Below are 27,144 nucleotides of genomic sequence, written 5' to 3'. Positions count from 1 at the left end.
CAAAGACAAGTGAAGGAAAGAGGGCTTGGGGGAGTTCATATCCGGATGGGACAGGTGGTGAGTTGGCGGCTGTCGGAAAAGACCAGAAAGATGGAATTCCATAGGACTGTCATGGGAATGCCCCTTGGCCCACTCCAGAGGGAAACACTGGGGGGTTCTGGGCTTTGACACATTTTCGTGAAACCATGCACCATATGTGCATGTCTAAACGTCCTGCTGCATATTGTCTGGACGCAGGCTGTATGTAGCTGGTCGTAGAACAAATGTTGTTAACATGGGAATTAAACAGATGTCCTACATCAGATTGAGATACAAATCTGCTGATCAATCAACGTTTTGCAGCAATAGTTCTTTTGATTTGGGCTTTAGGTGTATATAATGTGACCTTGTCCGTACCCTAACCTTCACAGTGCTGCCCTAACATTAACCAGTACCCAAACCCTTACCATGACCTCTAAATATAGTTAATCCTCAAAAGAGCAATCAGGCAAGTTATGATGATATATATTTTCCTCCAGTCAAAACCTCCCACGGTAATATTATTTTTCTTGTGCATATGTAGCTCTGTTGATTTGGATCCAATACATGAGTGTGTGTGTCAAACCGATACTTCTCTGACTTGACACTGCTTCTTAGAACATTCCAAAGCCAACCACCTGATAATGATATGGAATCAGTGAATTATAGCAGCTTAAACACACACACACACAAAAATGTAAACTGTATCTGCTAAACTTACATTTGGCTTAAGATTTGCCTCCTCTCCAGAAGAGAGTCATTTGTTTAAACTACAAGCTCCTGCTGCAAAGGACCCTAGATGGCACGCTCACACACACACTGTCACACACACACTCACACACACACTCACTCACTCTCACACACACACACACACTCACTCACTCTCACACACACACACACACTTCCATGTCTTTGGAAGAGGGGGCAGAGAGGAAGATAATGGAATGTGGCAGGACTGATTTAACTACAGAGAAAGAGAGAGGGGGAACGAGAAACTAGGAGACAGAGAGAAGAAAAAGTTCAAAGGCATGTGCTCACAAAAAAAGTTTAGGAATTAAGAGTAGTTTCCCTCTCTGTGAAGCGATTGTCCTTCTGTCATTCTACTCTGCAAAGAAGAAACTGTTCCCGTAAGACACTTTTCAAAGATCACACACACACAGTGCATTTGCTTTGAGTGTTCAAGGTCGACAGACAGAGTGAAGGGCGTGACTGAATGGAACAGGCCCAGGGAGAGCACGAAGGGCAGAGGTCACATGTCCATTTCTCACCTGTGACCTTTCCCTTGAACAACTTCCTTTCTGTCTGATGAAGTGCTGACAACTTAATGTCAGTCTTCAAAGAGTGAAATTCATAGAGAGGAAGGAAACTAAAGTGTATGTGTGAGTGAGTATGTGTTTTTACAAACACAGACAACCAGACACACTGACTATGGTACTCATACCCTATATATTCAAACAGAAGCCACAACCTTATACAGCTCTTATATAACTCTTAACAGCTCTCCTGTGTGTATTTGTGGATCTTTGTGGATCCATGTGTGAGTACCTCTTTGTGTGAGTGTGTGTGTGTTCATAACACAGCTGGTTGCCGTCTCTGTGAAAGTAATTAGAGAGTGTAGGAGGAAACAGGAGATGTACCCTTATATACCCTTACATCTGGTCGCTAACCTACACAGCGTTTGTGCGTACATGTGTGTGTGTGCAACACATCTGTGTGTGTGTGCAACACATCTGTGTGTGTCCATGTGGGAGAGTGTGTTATATTTACAGCTACAAGATGTTCTCACCTGATTATACCTCAACTAACCAGCAAACATAATACTCTCTCCAACACTTCCACACACACACACACACACCCTTATCTGTAAACCAATCCCATGTGACGCACCCTTTCCCAAAAGTATGTCATCTTAACAACTGCTTGTCTGGAAGAGACAAAAGGAGAGGGGAGAGAGGATAAGACTATTGTTGCTCTCCTTAGAGGCCTCCACTGAATATGTAGTGTACGTGTGTGTGTGCGTGTGTGTGCGCGTGTGTTTATGTGAGTGGGATAGTCTTTGGGAAGTCTGTCACGAAGTGTTTGGTCTTTCATACCTATGCGGGACATAATGGTCGGCTATATCCAAATCAAACAGACACACACTCACACACAAAGAACCACAGTCACACACACACATACAAGTATAGACACACACGCTCTCTCTCACACACACACACACACATTTTGTCGACTTTACCAGAGCATGTTTCTACCTCATTTTTGAGCGCGCGAGTAAAGTAACTCCCGGTACCCATCTTAAACGGGCTAACACAAACACGCTCTGTATCAAAATACACCCCTCAAAATCCTTTGCAACTATATGGTACATAAGTATCTGAGTCAGGCTAACATAAAGAAACAACTTGAATAAATAGAAAACATTTATTTTCGAAAAATAAATACAGTATATGTGTATTTGCAGCAACAGTATGATTTGAGAATAGTTGTTGATCATGATATAGTAGCCAACAGTGGAGTTCTTATTACATCGATTTACTGGTTATTATAGTTATGCCTTCTCAAGTGTTCTTGGGGCTACATAAACAGCGCAGCTACCCAAAAAATTAACCAGGATACTAATTCCCCACAAGTCAATGAAACTGTCAATTAATCTCGGAATGACTTTAGTCTGGTCCACACGCACGCACTTAACAGTCTCCGCTTTGCAACATGGAGAAAAAGAAAGTGCACAGGCTCGCCCATGAGTTACTGCAATATTCCTCCGCGAGCTTCTGCTGGTCCACGCGCTCCGTACATGAGCTACCTTTGCTGTGCCTCGCCGGTGGCGCAGTGGTTGTGGTAGCCATGGCGTTGGTACGGGGAATCTTCTGGGGGCTCATTGTGTCGCTAGGCTGGCGAGCTGCGGAATGAATCGAGCCGATGTCCAGTTTGAAGTGCGCATCCGGAGTAGCGCGCTTGCACATGCCTGCTTTAACCAGTGCACGTTCATCCTGGCAAAGCTTTCGCTGCAACTTTTTTAGCGCGCGAGCAACCTGCTTCCAGTAGCCCGCTGGATTGGTACCGAATCCTGGACAGGTAGTGGGTTTCGCGTTGTAGTCGCATCTTAATTCAGTGAGTCCTCCGGTAACTTGCGCTTCGGGGTTCTTGCAAGTAACCGCTAACGTAACTGTTTCCTTGCCACTCACTGCCCATGTACACTGCAGTTTATCCTTAGTGGAAAATTTTCCTTTTGTCGCGGCCCTCTCCGTCCTGCTTGGCGCAGCGTTGGGGGATTGCTCTGATTTTTCGCTGCCTCCTTTGCCTTTGCGTCCCTTTCCATCCCCTTTGCCAATAGACACTAAGACCTGCTGAGCGAGGCAAGCTACGAACAACCAGAGCGCGAGGGTCCTCAAGAACAGCATTTTGTACGGAAATTAAGTGACCTATGAAAAGAGATAAATATCATCTATTTTAAAAAGTTGTGTATGCCATGTGCTTGAGTGGCTTATCCCACAATGCGTGGATTTTGTTCCATCTAGCACTATCAAACACAAATTAAAATGTATTAAACATTGATGTTCTAGAAAGGACACGTTTGACAAAAAGATATACTCTGCATTATTCTGGAGCATTTAGGATGCTTTACTTACCGACAATAACAGGGTTTCCACGTGCGTAAAGTACGATGTTGTGGCTCTTGTGTGTAGCACGCATCTAGTATTTATAGATCCTGCAACACGCCCATCTTTCCCGCTCTAAACACACGCGCACACACACAAAATACAATGTACGCGCTCTAGATGTTTTCCTAGTGCGCGCGAGAATCAAAGAAGGATTTTCTTTGCTGGTGGTTTAAAGCCTGACATGACACGTCCAGTCTCCCTACAAAGAGCGTCACAAACACACGCCTACACACACACGCGCCTCAGGTGCAGTAGTGCTTAGTTTCAATGGAGTGGATTTAGGAGCGTATAATTGAGTGTTTAATTACACTTGCATTAGTTTAAAGCTATTGGAGTAAAACATGCAAAAAAAATGCCTTGACCCTATTCTGACCAAAGGGAGTGTGTGTGCAGGGGGGGTCTCTCGTCTTTTATCACCTCTACTCCTAAATATCTCCCCCTTTGTTTTTTCTCTCCTCATCCCAGTTTTTCTCTTTATTCCCAAATCTAGGATCCCCATGGCAACTTGAGGAATGCAGCCGTTTTTAGGTGGAGGCGTGGCTTATGAACCAAGCCACTCACACATGCGTGTGTGTGGGCTCGCGCGTAACGATGTATGGCTGCGGGGTATACCTTAATCACTCTGAGACCCGAGCCCATGTTCTCTAAAGCTGAGCGGTTGCATGTGTGCGGAAGTGCTTGAAGTTGACCGCAGAGGCCTAAATGTGTTCCAGAAATACTTACGCTACGATCAGGATTTGCGTTCTAACTCAGAGTGAGAGAGTGAGTGAGTGAGTGAGTGAGTGAGTAAGTGAGTGAGTGAGTGTGAGTGAGAGAGAGAGAGAGAGAGAGAGAGAGAGAGAGAGAGAGAGAGAGAGAGAGAGAGAGAGAGAGAGAGAGAGAGAAAGGAGGGGGGAGATATTTGGATTAAGATAACTGTGAGAGTATCGAAGAAGATGTAGGGGAAGGGGACAAATAACTGAATTCCTGCCAGTCTGAGTCTACTGTCAAACGTAATATTTTGCTTCTGAGAACTGAACACCAGCTGCCTGCTTGCGTTCTTGGCAGTGCAGCGCTTCCAAGTGGTGAACATTGGTACAGAGGGAAATTGGCAAAGTCATAAATCTGACAAACTGTTTCTCCTTCATAAGACCAATTGTACTTGTATTGACTATAATTTTCTTTATACAATTCTAATGGCATGCTACATTGTAAGATTATAAAAAATACTTACAGACTGCTTAACATCCGCCCAAAACGAAGCATGTGCAAGTTGTTATGAACTGTTCAGTCATTCTAAACTGAGATGTAGCTAGGTTACAGTTTCGAGTCCTGTCTTATTGTATTAGTTTACGACCTCGCAGGTTCCAACATGCAATCAGGTAACGTACATTTTAAAACAAATCTGGACGCTATGTCTTCCTGCCATTTCTGATTTACACCTGTTCCACATTAATGTCCGATAATTAGAAACCACTGTGTCATCAAACAAATAAGTCCTTTATATGTATTCCATTCTGCTATAAAATATTTGCCTGTTTAGGCTACTATAATGTAAATTATATTAGAATTGTATATTGTCTCCAAAAGATCTGCCACTGTAAATTATTATATCACTAATTAATTCAGTTGTATGTACGACTGCTTAAATATTCAGCCCTTGCAGCCTATCCTGAAGTCGGGATTTTAGAGCGCACACTACCAACCGTACCGTTGGAGCCTGCCTACAAACCTCTCTGCTTTCATATTTGAGATTTCGCAGTAATAGCAAAGTTTTAGGGGGCGACACGCTCTGTGACTTAGCTTTCACATGCTAACTGTAGTTTGAGATAGGCTACCTATGCATAGATAATTAATCTTACCGTGGTAGTTGAGACAAAGTGCGACTGTTATACCAAGAAGGCACTGTTAAAAGCAAAAAGGGGCTTAAATAAAAATTTAATAATATGCATGAGAAAAAAAATACACAATTGAAACAAGGCAGGACAAGTTGAGGATACAGGAGAAAAAGTCCCCATTCTAACTTTATTTTGTTCACAATTTTGTATCTTAAACTTTATTGCTCACTTTTTTAGTTTATTCTCCATGTTTTCAGATTATGTGTGTTAGCGTGACATGACGTGGGAATATTACAGAATATACAAATAAAATCACAAGTCTCATATCTACTGTTATCTGTGTGTCTGTGTTTGTGTGTGTCACAGTATTTATTTGATGATTCATGTACAAAGAGATGTGGTGAATGAGCAGAAACAAAGAGAAACAACAACACACTAAAACGTTGAACAGACGTTAGATTGTGATCTACTGCAGTTGGTTGTTTTGGGGTGTTTGAGGTGAGTAGGAGGGCTTGTGGACACAGGGCTGTGCTCCCCGGCCCTCCACACACCACCACCCCACGCCCTCATGTTAGCTGGTGTTACTCTCTGTCGATGAAGTTACAAACCCTGCTGCGTGAGAAAGAGAGAGTAGCCTCAGTACATTCAACTAGTAATAGGATCTTATATTTTTACTGGTGCTTTCAAGTAAACTTTATATTAAAATCAAAATAAACAATACAGAAACAACATATTCATCAACAGTCTTTGTGATGCAGTTCAAAGGTAGGAGAGAAGAGAAAGAGAGAAAAATAGAGAGTGAGAGAAAATTCTAAATCCAATGTTGACAACTTCCCTGAACTCAACAGTAGAACTATCTGTAGTTTGCTGCACTGGTGAGGCTGTGAATGAATGCCTCAGTAAACTATCAGTGTTCCAAAATCTCATACCATGGGTCTACTTTAAATCTATCATTCAGCTAAGTAGTTTACACTCCCGATACCACCCCCACCATACAGATGTCTCAAACTTCAACCTGCAGAGCTCTGTGCCATTCCCGACTCCCTCTTTCTCACACAATCCAGTTTACCTTTTACAACCCAAATTCCATTCTCGGTCGCTTCCTTCATCCATCCCTCTGTTCTCTCCCTCTCCATATCTCTACCAGTGTCTCCTCCCCTGCTCTGCGTCTTTCACCAAGTCTTTATGACATGATTCTCCCTTGCTCTGACACATACCTGTGTTCTGCCTACCTGTGTTCTGCCTACCTGTGTTCTGCCTACCTGTGTTCTGCATGTGTTCTGCATGTGTTCTTGTGTTCCATTAGTTCTGGAACCAGCTGATGAAGTAGGTGCAGATCCCTTTGAAGCTCTTCCAGCAGTACTCCTGTGCCAGGCGGGATGCCTTGGCGTCGGGCTGCTCCGTGGGCTTGGTGGTGGTCTTCCCAGGCTTGACTGTGGGCTTCTTGACAGGGCCCTTGCCAGGCTGGGGCTTGGCAGGCTGGGGCTTGGCAGGCTGGGGCTTGGGCTGGGCTGGGGAGGCCTTGGTGGCAGCAGGCTTGGACTGGGAGGTAATGGGTTTGCGCTCCACGGCGGGTTTGGCAGGCTTAGGGGTGGTGGTTTTGGGCCAGGATGCCAGGAAGGTCATGTGGGCTTCCTCAGGGTACTTCTTACACATCTGGGGGCGGAAGACTTTGGGTCCCTGGCACGCATGGTTCTGCTTGCGCATGTCCCACATCAGCTGGGTGAAGTAGTGGCGAGGGTTGGTGTTGTAGGCGCGGCAGAGGTTAGGCTTGCCCTGGAAATCACAGTAGTAAGAACGCCCCTGGCTCTGGCCCTGGCTGGGACCCTTGCAGGACACTCTAAGGCGGGTGTAGTCCCCTGCGCCGGACACCACCATGGTGCAGGCATCCTTGGCTTTGGTGTTGAACCTGATGGGGTCGTCCCAGATGCTACGCGGTTGCTGCTGCTGCGCCGCCGGCTGCTTGTTGTCGTTGCTATTGTTGTTCTGTGCGTGCGACACACACACGCCGGCCGCTAGCACCAGCAGCAACGCTCTCACCCTGGCTCTCATGATGACGGCGACCGTGGTAATGGTGGATAGCAGTGGTTTGAATGTATGTGTGAGTGTGTGTGCACTGAAGGTTGAGGTGTGCAAGAGTAGCCGGCGGCCACGTTTGGGTTTATAAAGGATCGGGCTACAAAGAAGGCATTCAGGTGGGCTAGTAGGGGGGGGGATGCAGCCCAAAAACCCCTACACAAACACACACACACATTCACGCATACACTCACAACTCCATAAGTCCCAGAAAAAAACGGGCCCCACTCCCACCCCTTATTGCCCTGTGGCCAATCTTGATTTAAAGTTTGAAGGGCCAATAGAAAGAGTGTGAGTCCTAGGTAAGGATGACGAATAGTGTGGAGGTGTGTGAAGAAAACGGCAGAGCACAGGAGGAAGTGGGGAGGAGAGAAATGACCAGGAGAGGAGGTGAGAGTGTGTGTGTGGGGGGGATATGGGGAGGGAGGAGGATGAAGGGCTTTACACATATGAAGCCAAACAGCCTGAAAAAAGCTTCTTGAGACATTATATAATCTCACATAAGAGGGTCTTTGACCATTTATGAGCAGCGAGGAGAAAAATGGACACAGAGAAAGTAGAGGCAAATTCACCCCAAAATCAACACAAATTACAGAGGGACATACCTAAGCAATTAGGAGCCATAATCCTAATCACTTCTTCTGAACATTTGTTTTAGTATTTAGGACAAACAGAACTCTTAGTGGACTGCTGAGTGAGGGCTTGGCCCTGGTCAACTGGGGCTGAATGCAGTAACAGACCTCACCATTATAGCAGCTGGAAATATTCCATGCAGACTGGAATGGGGTGGAGGGAGGAGAGGAAGGAAAGGGGGGAGGGAGGAAGCCATGTGCCGTACTTACATACACATAGACGCATGAAGGCTAAAGATAAACGTGCACATATGCATGGGCACAGAACACCCACTCCTCCCACCCCCATCTAACACACAAACATGCACACAACGTTTTTTTTGTATTTTTTTCAGTCATTAATCTAACTGAAGGAGAAAGAGGATCCTTTGGAGAGACACTGGACAAGGAAGGTAAACAACGAAAGCAGGAAAGTTGTGTGTGTACGTGTGTTGATGTACTCGATCGAGTGCCTGTGATGAGCTTGGGAAAGGGATGCATGGATCATGGCCAGAGTGCCTGTGTGTGTGTGTGTGTGTGTGTCTAGGGGTTGTCCTCTGTACCAGATGTTCTCTTCTAATTCACTTAAAGTATTCCTCGTCTGATAGGATGCAGCTATATCACGCCACCTTGAGCCCCCCTAACTCCTCCCTCACTCCCCTAGCCCCCCGAAACAAACCCAAACACACTCTGTGTGTGTGTATGCATGCATGTGTGTGCATGTCACATGAGTGCTCTCTACAGTATCCTGTGTTTTTTGGCAGTCAGTGGGGAGCTCTTGATACACAGACGCTATACAGATACAGATTATTCCCCCCACTCTTTTTTTTCTCTGTCCATCCTCTCCCTCCTTTTCCTCCTCTGCTGTTTATCATGGAGCAGTTGTCAACATTCTAAAGCTGTTCATGGTCCTTTTGGGCTTGTGTGGAATCCCATTAACTGTTCACGCTGAAAGACATAAAATGACTAAAGATAGAAAGACAAACTAAAGATTGAGGAGACCCAGGTTTACTCGACTGAAGTCTTTATTTCTCAGTTTTCACAGCTGGAACACCTCTCAACAATGGTGTGCTCAGACAGAGCAGGAAGGGACATCACACAACCACTGTTACCCGGCAATCTAGACGGGACATAGCTATGTAGGTCTGACTTCACAATCACCTAAGAGTCTGATAACATGGCCTTGTGAAAAAATAAGAAGAAAAAAGTCTACAATAAGATACAGTATGAGTATGTCTGTTAGTTGTTACAAAGTGTGTGTGTGTTTTAACAGTAATGGTAGCTTATAGCACTGTCCCTCCTGCAGTAACATGGAGCAGGACAACCTCAGTAGTTTGCATAAGACACTGGAGCAAGTTCAGCCTATTGATGATGAGACAACATGACAGATTATAAAGAGCTGTTTGTACCTTCTGATACTTCTCTGCTAAAATTGTGTGGGGACAATCCTGCTTTAATTCCGTCAATTTAGGAAATCAGTTTCAATGAAATTCAATTAGAAAAAGTATCAAAACTGTCTTCTTATAATTAACTTATTAAAAAATAATGTTCTTATTCAATGAAGCAATCCAAAAAAATAAATTACTTGTGGAATTGATGGAATTGAAATAGAGTCGGTGTTGCAAGATATCAGGTTACAGCTATGGAGCCTTTCAGAGCCAAAGCTTGCACCAAGTTTCCATAGTATCAAACATTCCCAGACATAATACAGACAGGAGAGAGAGAGAGAAAAAAGTATCTACAAACATGGTTATAAAAGAAAAATGGACAAACAAAACATATAAAACTTTCAAATGTCTTGAAAGCGTATAAAATGTACACTTGTCAGAGAGATGAACTGCACATGAAGTTGTAACAAACCTATATTCTAAAAAGTTATAATACATATCCATTTACTGTATAAATAACACTCATTCATCAGGAATACTGTCCAATGAAACAGACTGATCATCTGAAATGTTTAAAATGCTAATGCTGTGATTGATTACTAGAATGTGTGGTGGTGGTTGTGCAGGGAGAGGGGTCATTTGAATGATTCTAATTGGCTGATCACCAACACCCTTGTCTAATGGAGTGAAGGTTGGGGTCAGGACAGGAGCCCTCTCAGTACAATGATTCTTGCCCCCCTTTGGTGTGCTGCCCCTCCCCTTTCTGTGTCGCTTGTTGGGAAGGGAGTTCTGGTTCACCTGGAAAAGAGGAGAAACATTTGTGTCACAGTATGCGGGTCATGAGGGTGAGAGATGTACTTTCTGGGTCAGGTTGAACTTCACCTACCGTCAGGGCTATGTCAGTTCCAGTTCTCTTGGCCGCTTTGGAGAGAAGAACAATGTCACGGTCATGATCTTTTTCATCATCAACACAATAATCGTCATCACCATAGTTTTGTATTTAGGATCAAGGATTGTTTCAGCTGGTGATTTGGGAATGGTGGGATGGGATGGGAGTGATGAGAGAGATGATGATGAATGGTAAATGAGAGAAAGGGAGAGGCTTATGGTGAGAAAGAAAGGATACAAAGGTAAGAACCTCAAACAGTGTGACCTGAAGAGACCTTGCATAATGGCTTTTAACAGCAGTTAAATCTTGTTAGTTAGTTTGACATATACGTAGGTTTTTATTGGTTCATGTTTTGGGGATGTTTAAAGTTTGATGTTTGATTTATGGTAGTTTTATGGTTGGCTGAAGGTAGTTTTGTAGTTGGTTGATGGTAGTATTGGGATTAGTTGATGGTAGTTTTGCAGTTGTTGATGGCGGTATTGGGTTAGTTGATGGTAGTTTTGCAGTAGTTGATGGCGGTATTGGGTTAGTTGATGGTAGTTTTGCAGTAGTTGATGGCGGTATTGGGTTAGTTGATGGTAGTTTTGCAGTAGTTGATGGCGGTATTGGGTTAGTTGATGGTAGTTTTGCAGTAGTTGATGGCGGTATTGGGGTTAGTTGATGGTAGTTTTGTAGTTGTTTGATGATAGTTTGGGAGTTTTGTGGCTGTACCTCTCTGGTGGTGAGAGCTCTCCTCAGTGTCACCAGTCAGGATACTGTGGAGGGGCAGAGGCTCGGGGGAAGCGAGTCAGGGTGTTGTAGGATGGGCAACTACCGCAGACACACACACACCCTCACACACACATACACACACACATAAACAGGGGCTTCTGATTATCCCTCCAGTCTTCTTCTCTTGAACTCTTCTCATGCACCAATGACTACATCATGCCAAACGTCCTGTGTTTAGCAACTCATAATGACGAGTACAATAGTCACGGAGACACACACGTATACACCTTCAGTACCCCTTCACCAGTCGCTAGCGTTCAGGAAGCCATGCAGTATTGAAAGATTTCTGGTGCGTACCTGAACATGGCTGGGTTGCCATGGATACCAAATACCTGCTCTCCATGGTAACCTGTTATAACCATACTGCAACACAAAAAATGAAGGTGCACAGGAGGTCAACTGGGAAAGACAGAAGGTGAGCTCTTCTTGGTGAACGACAAGTATGGACAGATCCTCAGATGGATTCAGAAACCGACGTAACAGGACAATGAGGCGAGAGAAGAAGAAGAATGAGAAAGCGTGAAAGCACGGAGACAGCGATGGATTCCGGTGTGTGTGTTCGGGGCATAAAGAGCACGAGATTTGGAGAGACACCCCTGGGAAATATAAAAAAGGTGTGTTGCACCTGTGAGGGGTTTAGCAAGACGGAAAACAACTCAGAGACATGAAGGACTGAGGTGTCAGAGTGCAACAAGCCAGGGGTAAGAGGAACTTACAGAGGGAACAGAGGGAAGCAGGAGATGAAAGAGAAAGACAGGAAGGAAGGTAGTGAGAACGAGAAAAAGATCAAAAAAGATAGGGGAGGATAATAAAGGGAAGGAGAGAAAGATAAACAAAGAGAGTGAGGAAGAGTTAGGTGTTACTCTATAACTACAGCAGCAAAGGAAGGTAGATATTAACGTGTGTTGTTTGTGTGTACTTACTCCTCAAAGACATCCTCTGTGTCCATCCTCCGGTAGTACTTGGCCAGTTTTACAGAAAAGATGGTGCTGGGGATGAGGAAGAAACAGCAGCATCCCAGACCGAACCAGAACGTGTTCTGAAGCACACACACAAACACACACACACGCACACACAAAACATTTTGTTCAACTGAACATCTGGGAAATAACAGCTAATAACAGGCTAGACTTTTTTCAACACACAGAAATACACGTGTATACACAGATAGACAGGCTCAAGTGCAGAACATTCTGTACGCATGCAAACCGCACTATACAGTATATTTAAAATCTATAGAGAAACCACAGTTTGAACATTGTTTACTACACACACACACACACACACTTTCTGACCCTCCAAGCCTCTGGGGGGTCTACGTGTGAACAGAGAGGAACCTGTCTGGTACACACAGCCTGTCTGTAGAATGTGTGCATGTGTGTGTAGGTCTCTGTGTGTGTGTGTGTGTGTGTGTGTGTAAGTGTGTTTGGACATACTGCACATGTGACTGGCTCCAAAACTCTCTCCCCAATAGCATCACACATACACACCACTTCCTCCACCCAAATACCCAGAGCTCCCTCTCAGAATCAAAAGAGCCATTTATGTCGACTATAAATGCATTCAGTCCAACCACAAATGAAAACACACACGGACACACACACGCACGCACACACAATCAGTGTATCTTACCACTGAGTCCACTATGAAGCTGCAGGCCACTATCTCCATGGAGTCGACCAGGTTACTGATGGGTTTACATTGAGCCACTTCCCCCGTCAGCTATGAGAGAGAAACACACACGCACACACGTTTATATAACATGATACAACTTGATGTGGGATGTTGTGCATGCGGATCTATGTTCCGTACTCACAGAGTTCTTCACCCAAGTGGTGTACTGTTTGAAGTAGCCCACCAAAGTCTGTATATAGGCGTCTGTTTCCTGTAGAGCAGAGGGGGGATGTATACTGTTACGTGTGTGTGTGGGGCTTGAAAAGCAGTGTTGTTTTAGTGATAAGATCACATGTAAAGGCGTATATGGCATTAGGACAGGAGTTGTGAATGTGTGTGTGTGTTCTACCAAACGCTTTACCTGCTTGACCACGTGTGATGCATTCTGGGTTATGAGGTATTCGGCTGCATCGATAGCACTCAGGACATTTGTGACTTTGGTCTGAGAGAGGGAAATTTTGAGGGTAATCAGTGTTTGTGTGTGTGGGGGGGAAGGGGGGAGTGTGTGTGTTTCCTTACCGGTAGTTCTCTAGATGTTCTCTGCAGTAAGCGGATGCTTGAGCTGAGGCTACTCTGTAATTGAGAGAAAAGACACGTGAATACAAACACACACACATGAATACAAACACACACACACACATGAACACAAACACATGCATACAAACACACATACATGAATACAAACACACTCACGTGCATACAGATACAGACACATAATGTAAAGGAGCTTTCTTGCGCAATTTCGCCTCACGAAGCACAACACTTTCACGACTCACGACGGAGGTTCTAAACGGAAAACATGGCCTAAACAGTCACCGGCTTACCCGAGCTCTCACAAATTTCTTAGCCACCATTATAGGAGAAAGAACAAGGGAGAGAACAAGGTGAGAGAACAGAAATGGAGGACTGTGCTGAGTTGATTCCTCTCCTGACCAAGGAGGAGACAGGGGACAGAGGGCTTTGTGTGTGGGGGTACGTGTGTGTATGTGTGACAGCGTGTGCCTGTGTGTGGGGGTATGTGTGTGTATGTGTGAAAGCGTGTGCCTGTGTGTGGGGGTATGTGTGTGTATGTGTGACAGCGTGTGCCTGTGTGTGGGGGTATGTGTGTGTATGTGTGAAAGCGTGTGCCTGTGTGTGGGGGTATGTGTGTGTATGTGTGACAGCGTGTGCCTGTGTGTGGGGGTATGTGTGTGTATGTGTGAAAGCGTGTGCCTGTGTGTGGGGGTATGTGTGTGTATGTGTGAAAGCGTGTGCCTGTGTGTGGGGGTATGTGTGTGTATGTGTGAAATCGTGTTGCTGTGTGTGGGGGTATGTGTGTGTATGTGTGACAGCGTGTCCCTGTGTGTGGTGGTATGTGTGTGTATGTGTGAAAGCGTGTACCTGTCTGTGTTTTGTGTATGTTAGAATGCCTGTTCATGTGTGTGTATTCATTTACATGTATGTTTTTTGTACATGTACATTGTGCATATCAGTATACCTGTGTGAATGTGTCTGTGTTTTTGTAATTACCACTGCTTGCTCCATTGGGACAACCTGTTCTTTGTGAATCTGTCTGATATTGCTGGCATGGCCCTTCAGTGCGTTCTCCAGAGCTCCTCGTGGCTACACATACCAGATACGTATATATGCAGACAGAGGAACAGAGATTGATAGAGCGGGGGGAGAGAACGAAAGAGATACAGAGAGGGATAGAAAGAGAGGGAGAGAGAAAGAGAAAGATGCGTAGTTAACAGTTTTATCCAAATGTGCCTCATACAGGCCTGTACGATGTAGCTGGTCTCCATTGTACTGATGTGGCCAAGATCCAGGCTCTGAACCTAACCATTCATTGCTGCGCTCAGACCTTACCATGCCCCCCCACCACCACACACACACACACACACACACACACACACTCATTACATGTTCTATGTGAACCCTAAATCTGACCACAGTCTTTAAATGGTCCACAGTCATCCCACCAACACATGTCCCATGAGTGTGTGCATGTGTGTGTTTGTTTGTGTGCGTGTGTGTGTGATGTACATTAGTGTGTGTGTGTTCATGGTGAATGGGTGGCTTGTTTAAACCTCCGAGGCCCAAAGGCTGACCACGAAAAGGAAAATAACTTTCTGGGGGGAAACTGTCTGAATTCGTATTTTTACTCAGCGGACACACACGTATACACTCTTTTTTTTAAAGCTCACATGCATCTTACAATATGGGAGTTTGACTCTTATCTGACAGAGTAGAATTGGGTTGGACTCATCTGACTGTGTGATTTGGGGAATCGACTGGGATTTCTTAAGTTGAACGGGATTCACCAGTTGGTCAGCCTGAGCCTCAAGCTCGTTGCAGAAGGACAAGAGATCCACCAGAGTCACGCCCTTGTTCACCTGGAAAACATAACACATAGGTGAGTAAAAAACAAACTCTCTCTCTCTCTCTCTCTCTCACTATCTCTCAATATCTCTCTCTCTCTCTATCTCTCTCTCTCTCTGACAGGTTACCTCAGCCAGGTAGGCTGCAAAGTTGATCTCTCCCACTCCAGTGTTGGCAAAGTTGATAAGGTTGTCTCTTCCCTCTGGATCCAGCAGCTGAATACTCTGCAGGTCTATCTTCACACCCTCAAACACTTTGCTCAGGTCCTTGTTGTACTGCAAAACACACACCGGTCACAAGTCAGACAACAATTGAAGGAGTACATGGTAAGACAATGTACAGTGAATACGCACACAAGCACACACACACACAGTAATACTGACCACAGTCCTGTTTAGGAAGCTGTTGATGTTGAACATGGTTTCCAGCTGCAGAGCATGATACAGACCGTTGTTTTTCACACACTCCCTAGGAGAGAGGACACATACACATGAACACCTTCCTGGCTGTGTGTGTGTGGGGGGGGGGGGGGGGGGGGGGGGGGGGGGTGCCGTGTGTGTCATGTCTTACCGGTACATGCTTCCTACAGTGAGGTCGATGTTGGGATTCTGGAAAAGCATTCCAGGGAGGAAGTTCTTCTTGGATGGGTGAACCATGTAAGGAGTGTCTAGGATCTACACACACATAGTATATAGTATTATTGTACATGTATATACATAACCAGTACAGACATACATTCACACACGACCACACACACACACTAACAGTCAGCTGACACACCCCCTCCTATGAGCACCAGCATACAAGTGTGCAATGTTGTTGTAAAAGTGTATCCTCCTCAGTCAAGATCCAGTTCCAAGACAAACAGAGTGACAGTGAGTGAGAGGGCGGGCGGGCGGGGAGAGAGAAAAAGTGAGAGCGAGAGAAGAAATGAAAGAGAGAGAGAGTGAGGAAGAGAGAGAGAGACAGTGAGAGAACGAGAGATAGAGGGAGGGAGCCTGGGGCAGAGAACGAGGATGGATGAGTTTGAGAGGCTCGAGAGACCGAAACAGGAAGCGAGGGATGAGAAGGAGGGGGAGAGGAGTATCACCTTAAACAGTTGCTTGTTAGCCAAAGGCTCGCAAACCAACTTCTCCACGTTTCCCCCGACCAGGAAACCAGCAGCTACAACCCCCATCAGCACCCAGGCAAAGATGAAGGTGAACCCTACCCCTCTGAAAGAGAGAGAGAGAGACAGGAGATGAGAAAGAGAGAGAAAGAAATAGAGAGAGAAAGAGAGAAAGCAGGAGATACAATTTGACATTGAACCGAACAGAGGTCTTTCGGCCATTCTGGTCTCTCTGTTGGTTCCCTGCCTGCCTGCCTGCCTCTCTAGTTTCTGCCCCTGTTGCTGTTACTCACGCCATGAGCAGGTTGCCCCCGGTGTTGGAGAGGCAGCCACGGGTGGTGGGCGTGGCCTGTTTGTCGTAGCCACAGGTGCCACACAGCAGACCCAGGAAGTTGAAAGCCAGGATCAGAACCACTGTACACAGAACAGTCACGCAGCCTATCCACCTGTGACACGCACACACAATTATTGGATGTGCACACACTATAATGGAGGGCTGTCATTCTATACAGTAACACATGCACACACACACACGCACCTGTAGAAATCTAGCTGGTCGATCTGGGGGTAGTAGGACTCGATGTTCTTTTGGCCCTGACCCAGGAAGATGGTGAAGTTAGCCAGAGATGGCTCCACTGGGAACATCTTGGAAAAGCCAATAATCTCTCCTCCAATCTTATCCAGCATTCCCTTTACTCCTACACAAGCACGCGCACACAGAAAGAAATGTGTTTATCTTTGTCGAGCATCTGGCCATTTTAGCTAACATCTTTGTACACAAGGATTAACTTTTGGGATTTGGGGTGACTACGGCAAGAGAACACGGACACACTGTGCCCTAGCACTTACGAGGCAATGCTGTTTTATCCACAAGCACGGTGCAGATGGAGAGGAAAAGAAAGAGAAAAAAAGTGAAGGATGATAGAAATGGGGCTTACCTGACCTAAATAGTCTTTCAAAGGTATTTGAAATAAATACAATTTTATCAAACTAGGTCTGTTGCACAGACAGGCCAAGTGGAGTTGAACACACACACCTGCCACCACTTCCTTGGTTTGCTCTTTCACCAGTCTGGGAGTGTCATTGAAGGATGAGTAGCCCTGTTGACAAAAGAAAGACAGACATATAACCTTTCAGACCAGCATGCAGTGTTAGTGTGGAGGTCTGGGAGGACAGGACCAGTATACAGACCCTCTGGACAATGTTGCTGAGGTCTGTCTTCAGTAAGGCATCCAGACTGTCCAGCTGATCGACCACATCAGGAAGCTGTAAGAAAGAGGTGGGATGAGCACCTTAGCATGGGCTAAAGCTAGAGTGGGTGGGCTGGGTGAATCTTTTCTGCAGGGGCTCAACTTGCATCTTGGTGGTACGTGTGTATGTGTGTGTTTGTGTGTGTATGTGTGTGTGTGCGTGAGATGCATAGGTGTTTGTTTGTTCGTCTATGCAGACTGTCACCCCTGCCCCCTGGTATCCTACCCCGGTGAAGTCGGCGTTGATCCCCAGCTGTGTGAGTGTAGAGCGGATGGTGTTGCAGGTGTGAGACACGGCTCCGTTGGTGCAGGCAGGGTCCGACAGGGTGTTGGACAGGGAGGAGCGCTCCCCGGCCAGGCTGGCCTGCAAGCGGGCCGTCCCCTCATGGAGCACCTCCAGAGAGGAGCTGACTGTCTCCAGGCCCTCCTTGGTCTCCCGCATGGCTGGGGGGAGTGGGAGGGGGGGGGAGAGTTAGGGGGAGGAGGAGGAGGGAGAAGGGGGGGAGGAGAATAAGTTAGGAACTGTTGCCTGTTACACATATACACACATTTGCCCAGCAGAAAGAATTCTTAGATGACACTGGGCTCCACAGATGACCATACACATCCACAACCATAACAGCACAGGGACACAGCACTGACTCAGGATCAGTCCTTATCAAACTAGGAACAAGGATGGTATGGGTTCACAGTGACACTGGGACAAAGCACTGACACAGAATCAGTCCTTATCAAACCAGAAACAAGGATGGTATGGGTTCACAGTGACACTGGGACACAGGGACACAACACCGACTCAGGGTCAGTTCCTGTTACCTTTGATTGCACTCTCCACTTTCACTTTAAGGAGAGAAATAATTAGGGGAGGAAATATGTTAATATGTAAAAAAACTAGAGTCAATAAGGCCTTGTTAGTGCTTGTGGAGAATATATATTTATAGTATGTACATACTGTAGAATATAAAATAATATAATTTAGTTAAAAAGCTTGATGTCCACACAAGTGGAAAATTTTCTTCGGTAGTAGTGGCATGTGACACACAAAACACATTCAAATAACTGCACATCTAGAAAACAACTATGTCAAGATTACTTTTTGAGATTCTGGATCTTCCCTAAACATCCAGAATCTGATGAGAACTGCCTGAACACTAATTGAACAATTTCATTGAAGAGTTGTGAGTGATGTGTGTGAGTTCCTGCGTCTGTGGTGTGACAGGGTGTGTGTTACCTCCAGCCATGCGGAGGGCGCTATCCAGAGATGGCACCACCTCTTTCTCCAGCTGTGATTGGATCCTCCCTCCCAGCAACGGCCCAATGTCTGTCAGCACAGGGACACAGCCGTTACCACAACAACACCTCTGCCTGCCAATCCACACAGTCGTTACCATAACAACAACTCTACCTGCCAGCCCACTCAGCCGAGACCATGACAACACCTCTACCTGACAGTTTATATGGAGGGCACAATCACTAGGTCTATGCTCTGTGCTAGGTGTGTCAGTAAACAGAAATAAATTCTGACGGTCTGGGAAAAAACTTTTTTACTTTTCAGTTGTATTAAGCATATGTTTGTTGATGTTTCAAAATGTAACAAAGTTGTGTTTTCAGCACAGTAAAGAGAAAGTGAGGTTAGAGGTCTGAGACTCACTATCCATGTCTGAAAGGACTTTGTTCTTGGCAGTAGAATACTGGGCTGTCAAGTAGTCAATTTGCTGTAAGACAAAACAAAGACACATTAGAAAACACAAGTTTCACTGTGTGTGTGAGTGTGTGAGTGTGTGTTTACTCACTGCAGGGGTGTTGTTGGCAAAGGTCTTCAGGTCTCTCATGTTGGCGTTGATAAGACGTCTGGTACTCTTGATCTGGGAGCTGATGTTGTGATTTGCAGCGTACGCAAACAGAACTCCCACCCTGCAACACATGCACACACACACACACACACACATACAGGTGTTAATAAACACGTGGACCACAAATTTCAGCAAAATAAGACGCTGATGGGGATAGAAGCAGTAGGAGATGTTGACCAGGAGAGGGTGCTATGCAACCACTGCCTGCTTAACATTGCCTCTACAAAGATATTAATCCTGTTCCTCTGACAACCTTCCGCCTCTCTCTTTTTCACTCTCTCTCTCTCTTTCTCAGAGGAGTGAGGGGGCATCAAACAGCCACCCATTCAGACAGAGAGAAAGCTGTGTCACTGCCCAGCAGTATCAATGACTCCTAACTGCCCTGCGCTGTTCAGACTTTGTGTGTCTGTCCTGTGTTCCTTTATCATACTGTTCACAGTGGATACATTTACCCACAAGGTTACCATGGACAGTCAATGTGTCATAACAGGGAACTGTAGTTATCTCAACTGAATAAGCAGATGATAGCAGTTAATAGAAGAAAACAAAAAAACTGCCCGGTTCTGAAATCTTTTTGTTATTTTTAGTTAGTGAACATCTTGAAGTAATCCATGTCAATATTGGAAAAAAAGAGAATAGTGATGATGATTATTATAATGATGATAGTTTTGGTTATGATAACAAGGGGAGAGAGGAGGAGGAGGTACTTACGTGACGAAGATGGAAGTGGCGATGAGCGCGGCGGTGAAGAACCCTCGCTGGCAGTCAATGTTTTTCCTCTGGCGTTGGTGCATCTCGCCGCCGCAGTTCTCACAGCAGCGACACACACAGAAGCACATCCCCACGATGGGCATCAGCAGCACAAACACACACCCCGCGCACACACACACGATGAAGCCCATCTCATAGTAGATGGCCTGGAGGAGGAGCAGGAGGACGGGGTGGAGGAGCAGGAGCAGGAGGAAGACGAGGTGGAGGAGAAGGGTGTGGAGGAGTGCGAGGAGTACGAGGAGGAGCATTCGATGGAGGAAGAGAAGAAAAAGGAGGTGGGGGAGTGGGATGAGGAGAAGCAGGAGAAGGAGGAGAAGAAGGAGGAAGAGGAGATGGAGGTAGTGGAGGAACAGACGGAGGGGGAGGAGATGAAGGAGGAGGAGAAGGAGGTGGAGGAGTAAGAAGAGGAAGAGTAGGAGGAGACTTGTCAGTCATTTGTTTCCTTTTGTGTCCATTCATGTGTCCATTATTCAGCTCAACCATCAACCACACCCTCATCCATCCTTCATCAATCCATCCTGTGATTCTCTCTGTGAGGTGTGTAAGAGTGTGTAAATGCAACCATACCTGGAGTAACAGGACCACGTTGTCTGGCTGCACAACAGAGCACACACACGCACAAGAGAGAGAGAGAAAGAGAGAGACAAACAGAGTAAGGTTTGTGGTTCCAGTTTAGACATCAAGGGAAGTGAATGAGGAGCAAAACATCGACCAACCTTCCTCCACTCCTCTATTTTGATGCCTCCCATGTTCTGCTGAATGACTCTAACGATCAGATCTGAGACAGACAGATACACAGAAAAAGTTAGTCATGATATAAACTGTTATCATAGCAATATTTAATCAAAGTACTAGTTGCAGTAAGTTCTGGTGCAAATGAAACTGACAAGCATCACCAAAGTAGTCTGACAAGGTAAGAATACGAACAGTCACACAGGTACTGTAGGAACAGACATTATAGGAGAACCTCGACTGGCTATCTTTTAGTTGAAAGCCATCCCATCTATATGTAGTGAGTATTTGGCATGAAAAAGATAGGTATTTCAATCCAACAATTTTTTTTTTTTGGCTGTCTGCTATGAACTCATGGCAATATCACTTCCATTTGTGGATAGAACCAAACAACACATTTTGGATCCAGGTGCACGTGTGTGTGTGCACACTGTATATGTGTGTGAAGGATGAGTGTGTGTGTGTATATTTGTTTGTGTGTGTGAGCGTCAGAGTCTGTCCTATCCATAGGGATGTTCATTAGTTGTTTATATGGGTCAGCAGACCCAGTAATAAGCCTACATGTTCAGTAATACCTTCCTTCAGACTATGAGTCACATGTTACTCAGCATGTAAACACTAATGACCTAACACACAGACACACATATTGTACCCATCAGATACAGTTGTCCCAGCTGTCTAAATGTAGGCCTACCTCATCAGCACACACACACACACACACACACATCCTATATTACTCCTCCTTTTAGTAGCTGGTCTGTTGACATTGAGGAAGGATGTGTTCATGTTCATGACCCACAACATGGTAAATCCCATTGGTCTTTGAATGTCATTCCCTGCTTGTTTAGTCGGTCTTTACGTGTTTGGTTGTTTGTGTGCACGTGTGTGTGACTGCAGCAGACGCAGACCCACATATTTCCCCCTCCTAATCTCACACATCCTGGATCTGGACACAAATTCACCGCACGAGACAAGCAGATGGACAACAGTTTAGTCTCGGACTGTTGCAGATACACACACATGCTGTCTAGTACACATACACACACACACACACACATACACACACATCAACACAAACCATTGACAGTCATAAGTGTTTTCCCTAAACCTCCACATGGCTCTTGTCACCTTCCAAGACTTCCACACACACACACACACGCAGACACACAAATTCAGCACAAGTGGTAGGAGGACAGTTAAGGTGTGTAGAGGTAAGGAGGTCAAATGTAACGTGAGATTAAGACAGGCCACACAGCTGCACACTGGCTCCAAAACTAAAAGTCTTTAAACTGTCTAGATTTTTAATGTGCCTCAAGCATTGAAATCAAAAATCATGCATTACAGACTAGCTTCACAATAAGGACTGATTTGCACAATCATTGCAATGTGGTTTCTGGAGTATTAGGCTACTGTTTCTCAGCATATTTGCCACCTGTAGTTTCTTAGCCACTTACCCTTGCATTCAATTCCCTGGGAAGCTTAGCCTATCCTAGCCTAGCTTAGCTTAGATCAGAGACCCAACAGCTAGCTAGCTAAGTGAAAGGAACCAAGGGGGTAACCCCTGAGAAGTACAATTGGACAGATGGGATGACTGGAGAAAGCCCCCCAGACCTGGGATGCTGTACCACAAATCTTATAGACAACTATTTTGACTTCGGATTGTGACATAAGAAACATGGTAAACTCCTAGTTCTTACTTACTTAGTTCTTACTGAACGGGTACTAGGTAAGCCTATTTATATAAACCCAGAATAGTCTCTCAATGGTTTCTGGTCCTACAGTGTACATGTAACAAGCAACAGCTATTTATAACCTTAAGAATTAGAATAAACCATTTCCAAATATACTATTTGGTCCTAACTTTACTTAGTGCCTGTCACACCCATGTAAACACTCATGTCTATACTTAGTACTGTAGGAGAGCTACTGTATGTAGACTTCTGCAAGCTAGGCTACTGCTTGGTTTACTGTTGGCAAGGGACATGCTGTGTAGTGAAGTGTAAGTCAGTTCAACCTTCTTACTGGGTAAATATAACCCAATCCTCTTCTGCACACTGAACTGTTCATTAGGATTATGAAGTGGTTAGTTTAAGACCGTACACAACCTCACACGCATTCATTTTCATGCCACACACGCATAAGGATGCACACATTAATGCACATAAGCACACAAACATATATTACCCTTTGAAACATAAAATCACATTCACCTAATACCATCATGATACAGCCAGGTTTATAACTAAATATTAAAAAACTATACAGCTATAGCACGATAGATTGGTACTTTACTATACTACAAAAATGACTATATTTGAACTCCAAGGCCCTAAATCGGATAGGCACTCATCACCAGCCAACTTTCTTGGGTGCTTTTATAAGCCTGTCATCAGAGGCTTACCTGGTCACTGTAAACATGTTGACTTATCCAGCGTCAACTTACATGGATGAGTCAGGGATTACAAATATGAACCAACACCATCAACCCTGAAGCGACACATAACCTGTTTTTTCAAATATTTTTTTCTTTCTTTCATATGCTTACATAAAACTCTGATCATGAGAGACAGAATCACTAAATACAAATGTTGTTTTATTTTTAGGTTTTAGTTATCATAATGCATAATCAATTTATGCTGCATATAATGCAGCATAAATATGATGTGTTTTGGGGCACCGAAACACCGAAGCTTTGACCCAGTTTCAGTGTGTGTCTTTGTGAATCTGTGCGTAGACCAGTGTGTGTGTGCGTGTGTGTGTGTATGTATATGTGTGCGTGTGACAATGCCATCTGTAGCGAACACTAGCATAGCTTTAGCATCAGCCCTCCTATCGCTAATCCTCTAATCTCTACTCAGTGCCTCAGGAGGATAAGATTCAAACTGTGGGCACAGACAGTCAGAGCTACGTTACAGTTACATGCCGACCACCAGGCAACGTCAGCACAGTGACAAGACCCATCACCCAGCAACATTAGAGGGAAGTTATACATAGATTAAGGTTGTGCAGGACAGGTGTGAGTCAGATTGTGATGTCTGGGTGAGATGCAACGCTCATTCCATCACCCTGAAACAGGAGAGAAAGGGGGAAGGGATCCGGAGGAGAAAGGGGGAGGAATGTGGCATTAGAGAGAGAGAGAGTGAGAGAGAGAGAGAGAGAGAGAGAGAGAGAGAGAGAGAGAGAGAGAGAGAGAGAGAGAAAGAGAGAGAAAGAAAGAGAGAGAGAGAGAGAGAGAGAGAGAGAGAGAGAGAGAGAGAGAGAGAGAGAGAGAGAGAGAGAGAGAGAGGAGGAGGAGGAGGAGGAACATGATACAGGCAGAGATGTAGATCCCTTTTTCCCTAGACACTTGATAGGACCAGGATAGCTGTAGCACAGTGTTAATTGACTGGGGGTCCCGGACCCCCTTTATGAATGCCATCCAATCAGTAGTGCCGGTCCGACCTTAATGTTTTGTTGTGTTTATAACAGTCCTGCGACTCCCACAGATATCGGATTGATTTCATTTTACTGTCAAACCTTTAAATGTATTGGCGTATCAGGTGTCTTGGCACTTCACAGTTCCTGGAAGAGGAATGTACTAAAAACCAATGAGATGTTGTTGATGATTTAGTTATTAAGTTAGGTTTTTATAGTTTAACACAAACATCCTAATTATGCTTTTTTATCAAAACTAAAAATACTTGTATTCTTGTAAGCAAAACAGTCTCAGGTCAAAGCCTATTTGAAATATGAAAATCTACCAAACCTTGCCCTTTGACCTTTGCACCTGGGACCTGCTACCCAGAATCCTCACTGAGCAAAATCATCCTTCTCCTATTAGTAATTATAGTTAAGTTCAGAGCCACGGCATCAGAGCCTAAAAGAGTGAGTGTTGTCCTTCCTGGTACTTCCCTGAGTTAGGGCGTGCTGGTATGATCAACACTCTCAGGTGGGCTATACCTTTTGGGAGAGTGTGTCATGCTGGACAGTCCCTCAACCTAACGACATATGGTCTTGCGGATTAAGGTATTAGCTTCTGAGGCAGGTGACTGAGAAAGCCTGCCCGAATAGCTGCTCTGCTAATTGATTACCTAGCCTATGGCCCTAACTCATGGGCACAAAATGGCACAGACTTAAAACCTTCAATCCAATTGATGCTGAAATCATCCTCCAACGTGACCACTCCCAAGAAAACAGTACACAACAAACAGCGGCCTGTACACCACTGTTATAGTCTTAAACTGATGTATCTTAAATTAATGTTACCTATCTAATGGACCGTGTAGCACAACAGAGTTTCAAAGTCATGGCATATATGGTATTTATCAAAGGTGGGATTTGGCACATGGATCTAATCATATCAAATCATCCTCCCTGCCTCTCTCGCGCATTGACCACGCGCGTGTGCAGTGTTGGCCTGTAGATGGAAGTCACAAGGCCCCAAGTCTTATAAACATGGTTAAGGCAGTCCGTTCAAATAGAATACAGGCAATACTTTAAACTGCCAGCTACAGATGCAATGTAGTAACACCACCAGATTTAGTCTGGTAAACTAACATAGGGCCTATTCCATGGCTCCCAGGAATCTTACTATGTGTTACCGGGTAAAGTGTATCTTGCCTGGAGCTACTAATGTTGGGTATATCCCATAAACTGAAAACATAAATACATTTAAATAAATAAAAACTGCTTCAAAAACTTAGTCAACAAAGCAGGTAGGCTACAACAGCTCACCTTTAGGAAAGGGGTTCGGTTGGACCACGTAGAGGAACGCATGTACCATGTGGAACAGAATTCCAATGGTACCGGGCTCATAATAAGCGTGTGTTTCATACACGGCTGACGGCACGAAACCAAAGTCTAGGGCCTGCACAGGTGGCGGGGACCGCTGTCTTGAGGAGTTCGCTTGGCTACGGAAAGAGTCATCCTCAGGTGAATCCCGCTGTGGCTGACTGCTCGATGATCCCCAGCATAGTAGCAATACGAGTCCGGCTGTCCACCGCATGACTCGAAGCTGTCCCGTTTAAAAATTTACAAAAAAGTTGAATAAATAACTGTTTAAAATAGGAAATGTAAGAACGCTGGGGAGCAATGCTCGATGACGCGGGGAGAACACCTGTCTCCTTCAACGGCTTATCTGTCTCCTCCGCAGCGTAAACGACGTGAAGTCCCCTAAACAAAATAAGCTGGGTAAAAAAATCTCCAATTATCCAGAAATCATACGTCTCTGTCAACTCCTATTTAATCGACAAGAAGGCATGGTTCACATATCCGCAAAATTCACTATCCTCAACCAACGAATGTGATACTATGCCGGTGTCCTCCGTTACTCTCGTGCGCGTCCCTAACTCTCTTTTAGCTCGAGCAGTCGACGATTCACGGGCATGGTGCGAGGTATGCGCTCACATTAAGTGCTTGTGCTGTATGTGTTCAACGCCGTGAGAAGCGTCTCAGCGCCACTTGTTCCATCCTCGGATAAGACACAGATGTGATGCTTCATCTGGCTACCCCTAAGTTACCAGCTGGCAACGTATCGCTATTTGCAGATATGTCTGAGAGAGAAATAAACTAAAATACTCACAAGGAAAGAGAGAAAGAGGGAGTTAGATCCTTGTGAGTATTTTAGATATAGACTTAAGAGTTAGATATAGACTATATCTAACTCTCTTTATATGTCAACACTAATTTCATAATTATGGCTCTGTCTGTACGCCACCACAATGGAATTGAAATGGGACCATCCAGATGCAATTGAATTACAGACTTACTTTCATTTTAAGTCAAGGGGTTTGAACAATAAATATAATATGAAACGTTTAGGAATTGCAACTATTTTATACACAGTACCTTCATTTCATGGACTCAAATGTACATTAATTGGATAAATTAACATAATCAAGAATAACATGTTTATTTTTAATACTTTGTCAAGAATCCTTTGCTGGCAATGACTGATGGAAGTTTGGATCCCAGATACATCACCAAATGCTGGGTTTCCTGCTTTGTGATGCTTTGCCAATCAACTTGGCTGAATTTGACAGACAGTATGTCCTTATATATTACAAAGTAATTTGTTTGCTTTTGCCCTGGGACATCATCAACAAACACTAGTGACCCAGTGCCATTGGTAATGCATGCCCATGCCATCAGATTGCCTCCATCGGGTTATGCTTTAGATCATGAT

At 44.8% G+C, this 27,144-nt stretch overlaps 3 protein-coding genes across 3 annotated transcripts; all 3 read right to left on the bottom strand.

The window, feature by feature from the left end:
* Positions 1-2,424: 2,424 nt before the first annotated feature.
* LOC136956820 (fibroblast growth factor-binding protein 1-like) lies at positions 2,425-3,685 on the bottom strand. Its single transcript, XM_067250821.1, has 2 exons — positions 3,648-3,685; positions 2,425-3,440 (listed from the first exon to the last, which is right to left on the bottom strand). Exon 2 carries the CDS (start codon positions 3,417-3,419, stop codon positions 2,706-2,708), a length of 714 nt encoding a protein of 237 aa, XP_067106922.1. The 5' UTR covers positions 3,420-3,440; positions 3,648-3,685; the 3' UTR covers positions 2,425-2,705.
* A 1,970-nt stretch (positions 3,686-5,655) lies between these two features.
* LOC136956965 (fibroblast growth factor-binding protein 2-like) lies at positions 5,656-7,549 on the bottom strand. Its single transcript, XM_067251029.1, has 2 exons — positions 6,760-7,549; positions 5,656-6,109 (listed from the first exon to the last, which is right to left on the bottom strand). The coding sequence occupies exon 1, from the start codon at positions 7,547-7,549 to the stop codon at positions 6,800-6,802; it is 750 nt and encodes a 249-aa protein (XP_067107130.1). The 3' UTR covers positions 5,656-6,109; positions 6,760-6,799.
* Positions 7,550-9,221: 1,672 nt separating this feature from the next.
* prom1b (prominin 1 b) lies at positions 9,222-25,965 on the bottom strand. Its single transcript, XM_067250017.1, has 26 exons — positions 25,695-25,965; positions 20,966-21,027; positions 20,817-20,843; positions 20,190-20,395; positions 19,419-19,539; positions 19,277-19,340; positions 18,857-18,946; positions 17,852-18,069; positions 17,567-17,641; positions 17,412-17,475; positions 16,914-17,073; positions 16,669-16,821; positions 16,358-16,481; positions 15,838-15,941; positions 15,651-15,735; positions 15,396-15,542; positions 15,210-15,281; positions 14,416-14,508; positions 13,426-13,479; positions 13,268-13,348; positions 13,049-13,117; positions 12,865-12,954; positions 12,156-12,271; positions 11,530-11,595; positions 10,459-10,493; positions 9,222-10,370 (listed from the first exon to the last, which is right to left on the bottom strand). The coding sequence occupies exons 1-25, from the start codon at positions 25,963-25,965 to the stop codon at positions 10,472-10,474; spliced, it is 2,634 nt and encodes an 877-aa protein (XP_067106118.1). The 3' UTR covers positions 9,222-10,370; positions 10,459-10,471.
* Between the last annotated feature and the right edge of the window lie 1,179 nt (positions 25,966-27,144).

This window comes from Osmerus mordax, chromosome 14 (assembly GCF_038355195.1).
Source record: "Osmerus mordax isolate fOsmMor3 chromosome 14, fOsmMor3.pri, whole genome shotgun sequence".
Classification (NCBI taxonomy): Eukaryota; Metazoa; Chordata; class Actinopteri; order Osmeriformes; family Osmeridae; genus Osmerus; species Osmerus mordax.
Note: the sequence above shows the minus strand (reverse complement) of the source record. Positions and strands in the feature narration are given on the sequence as shown.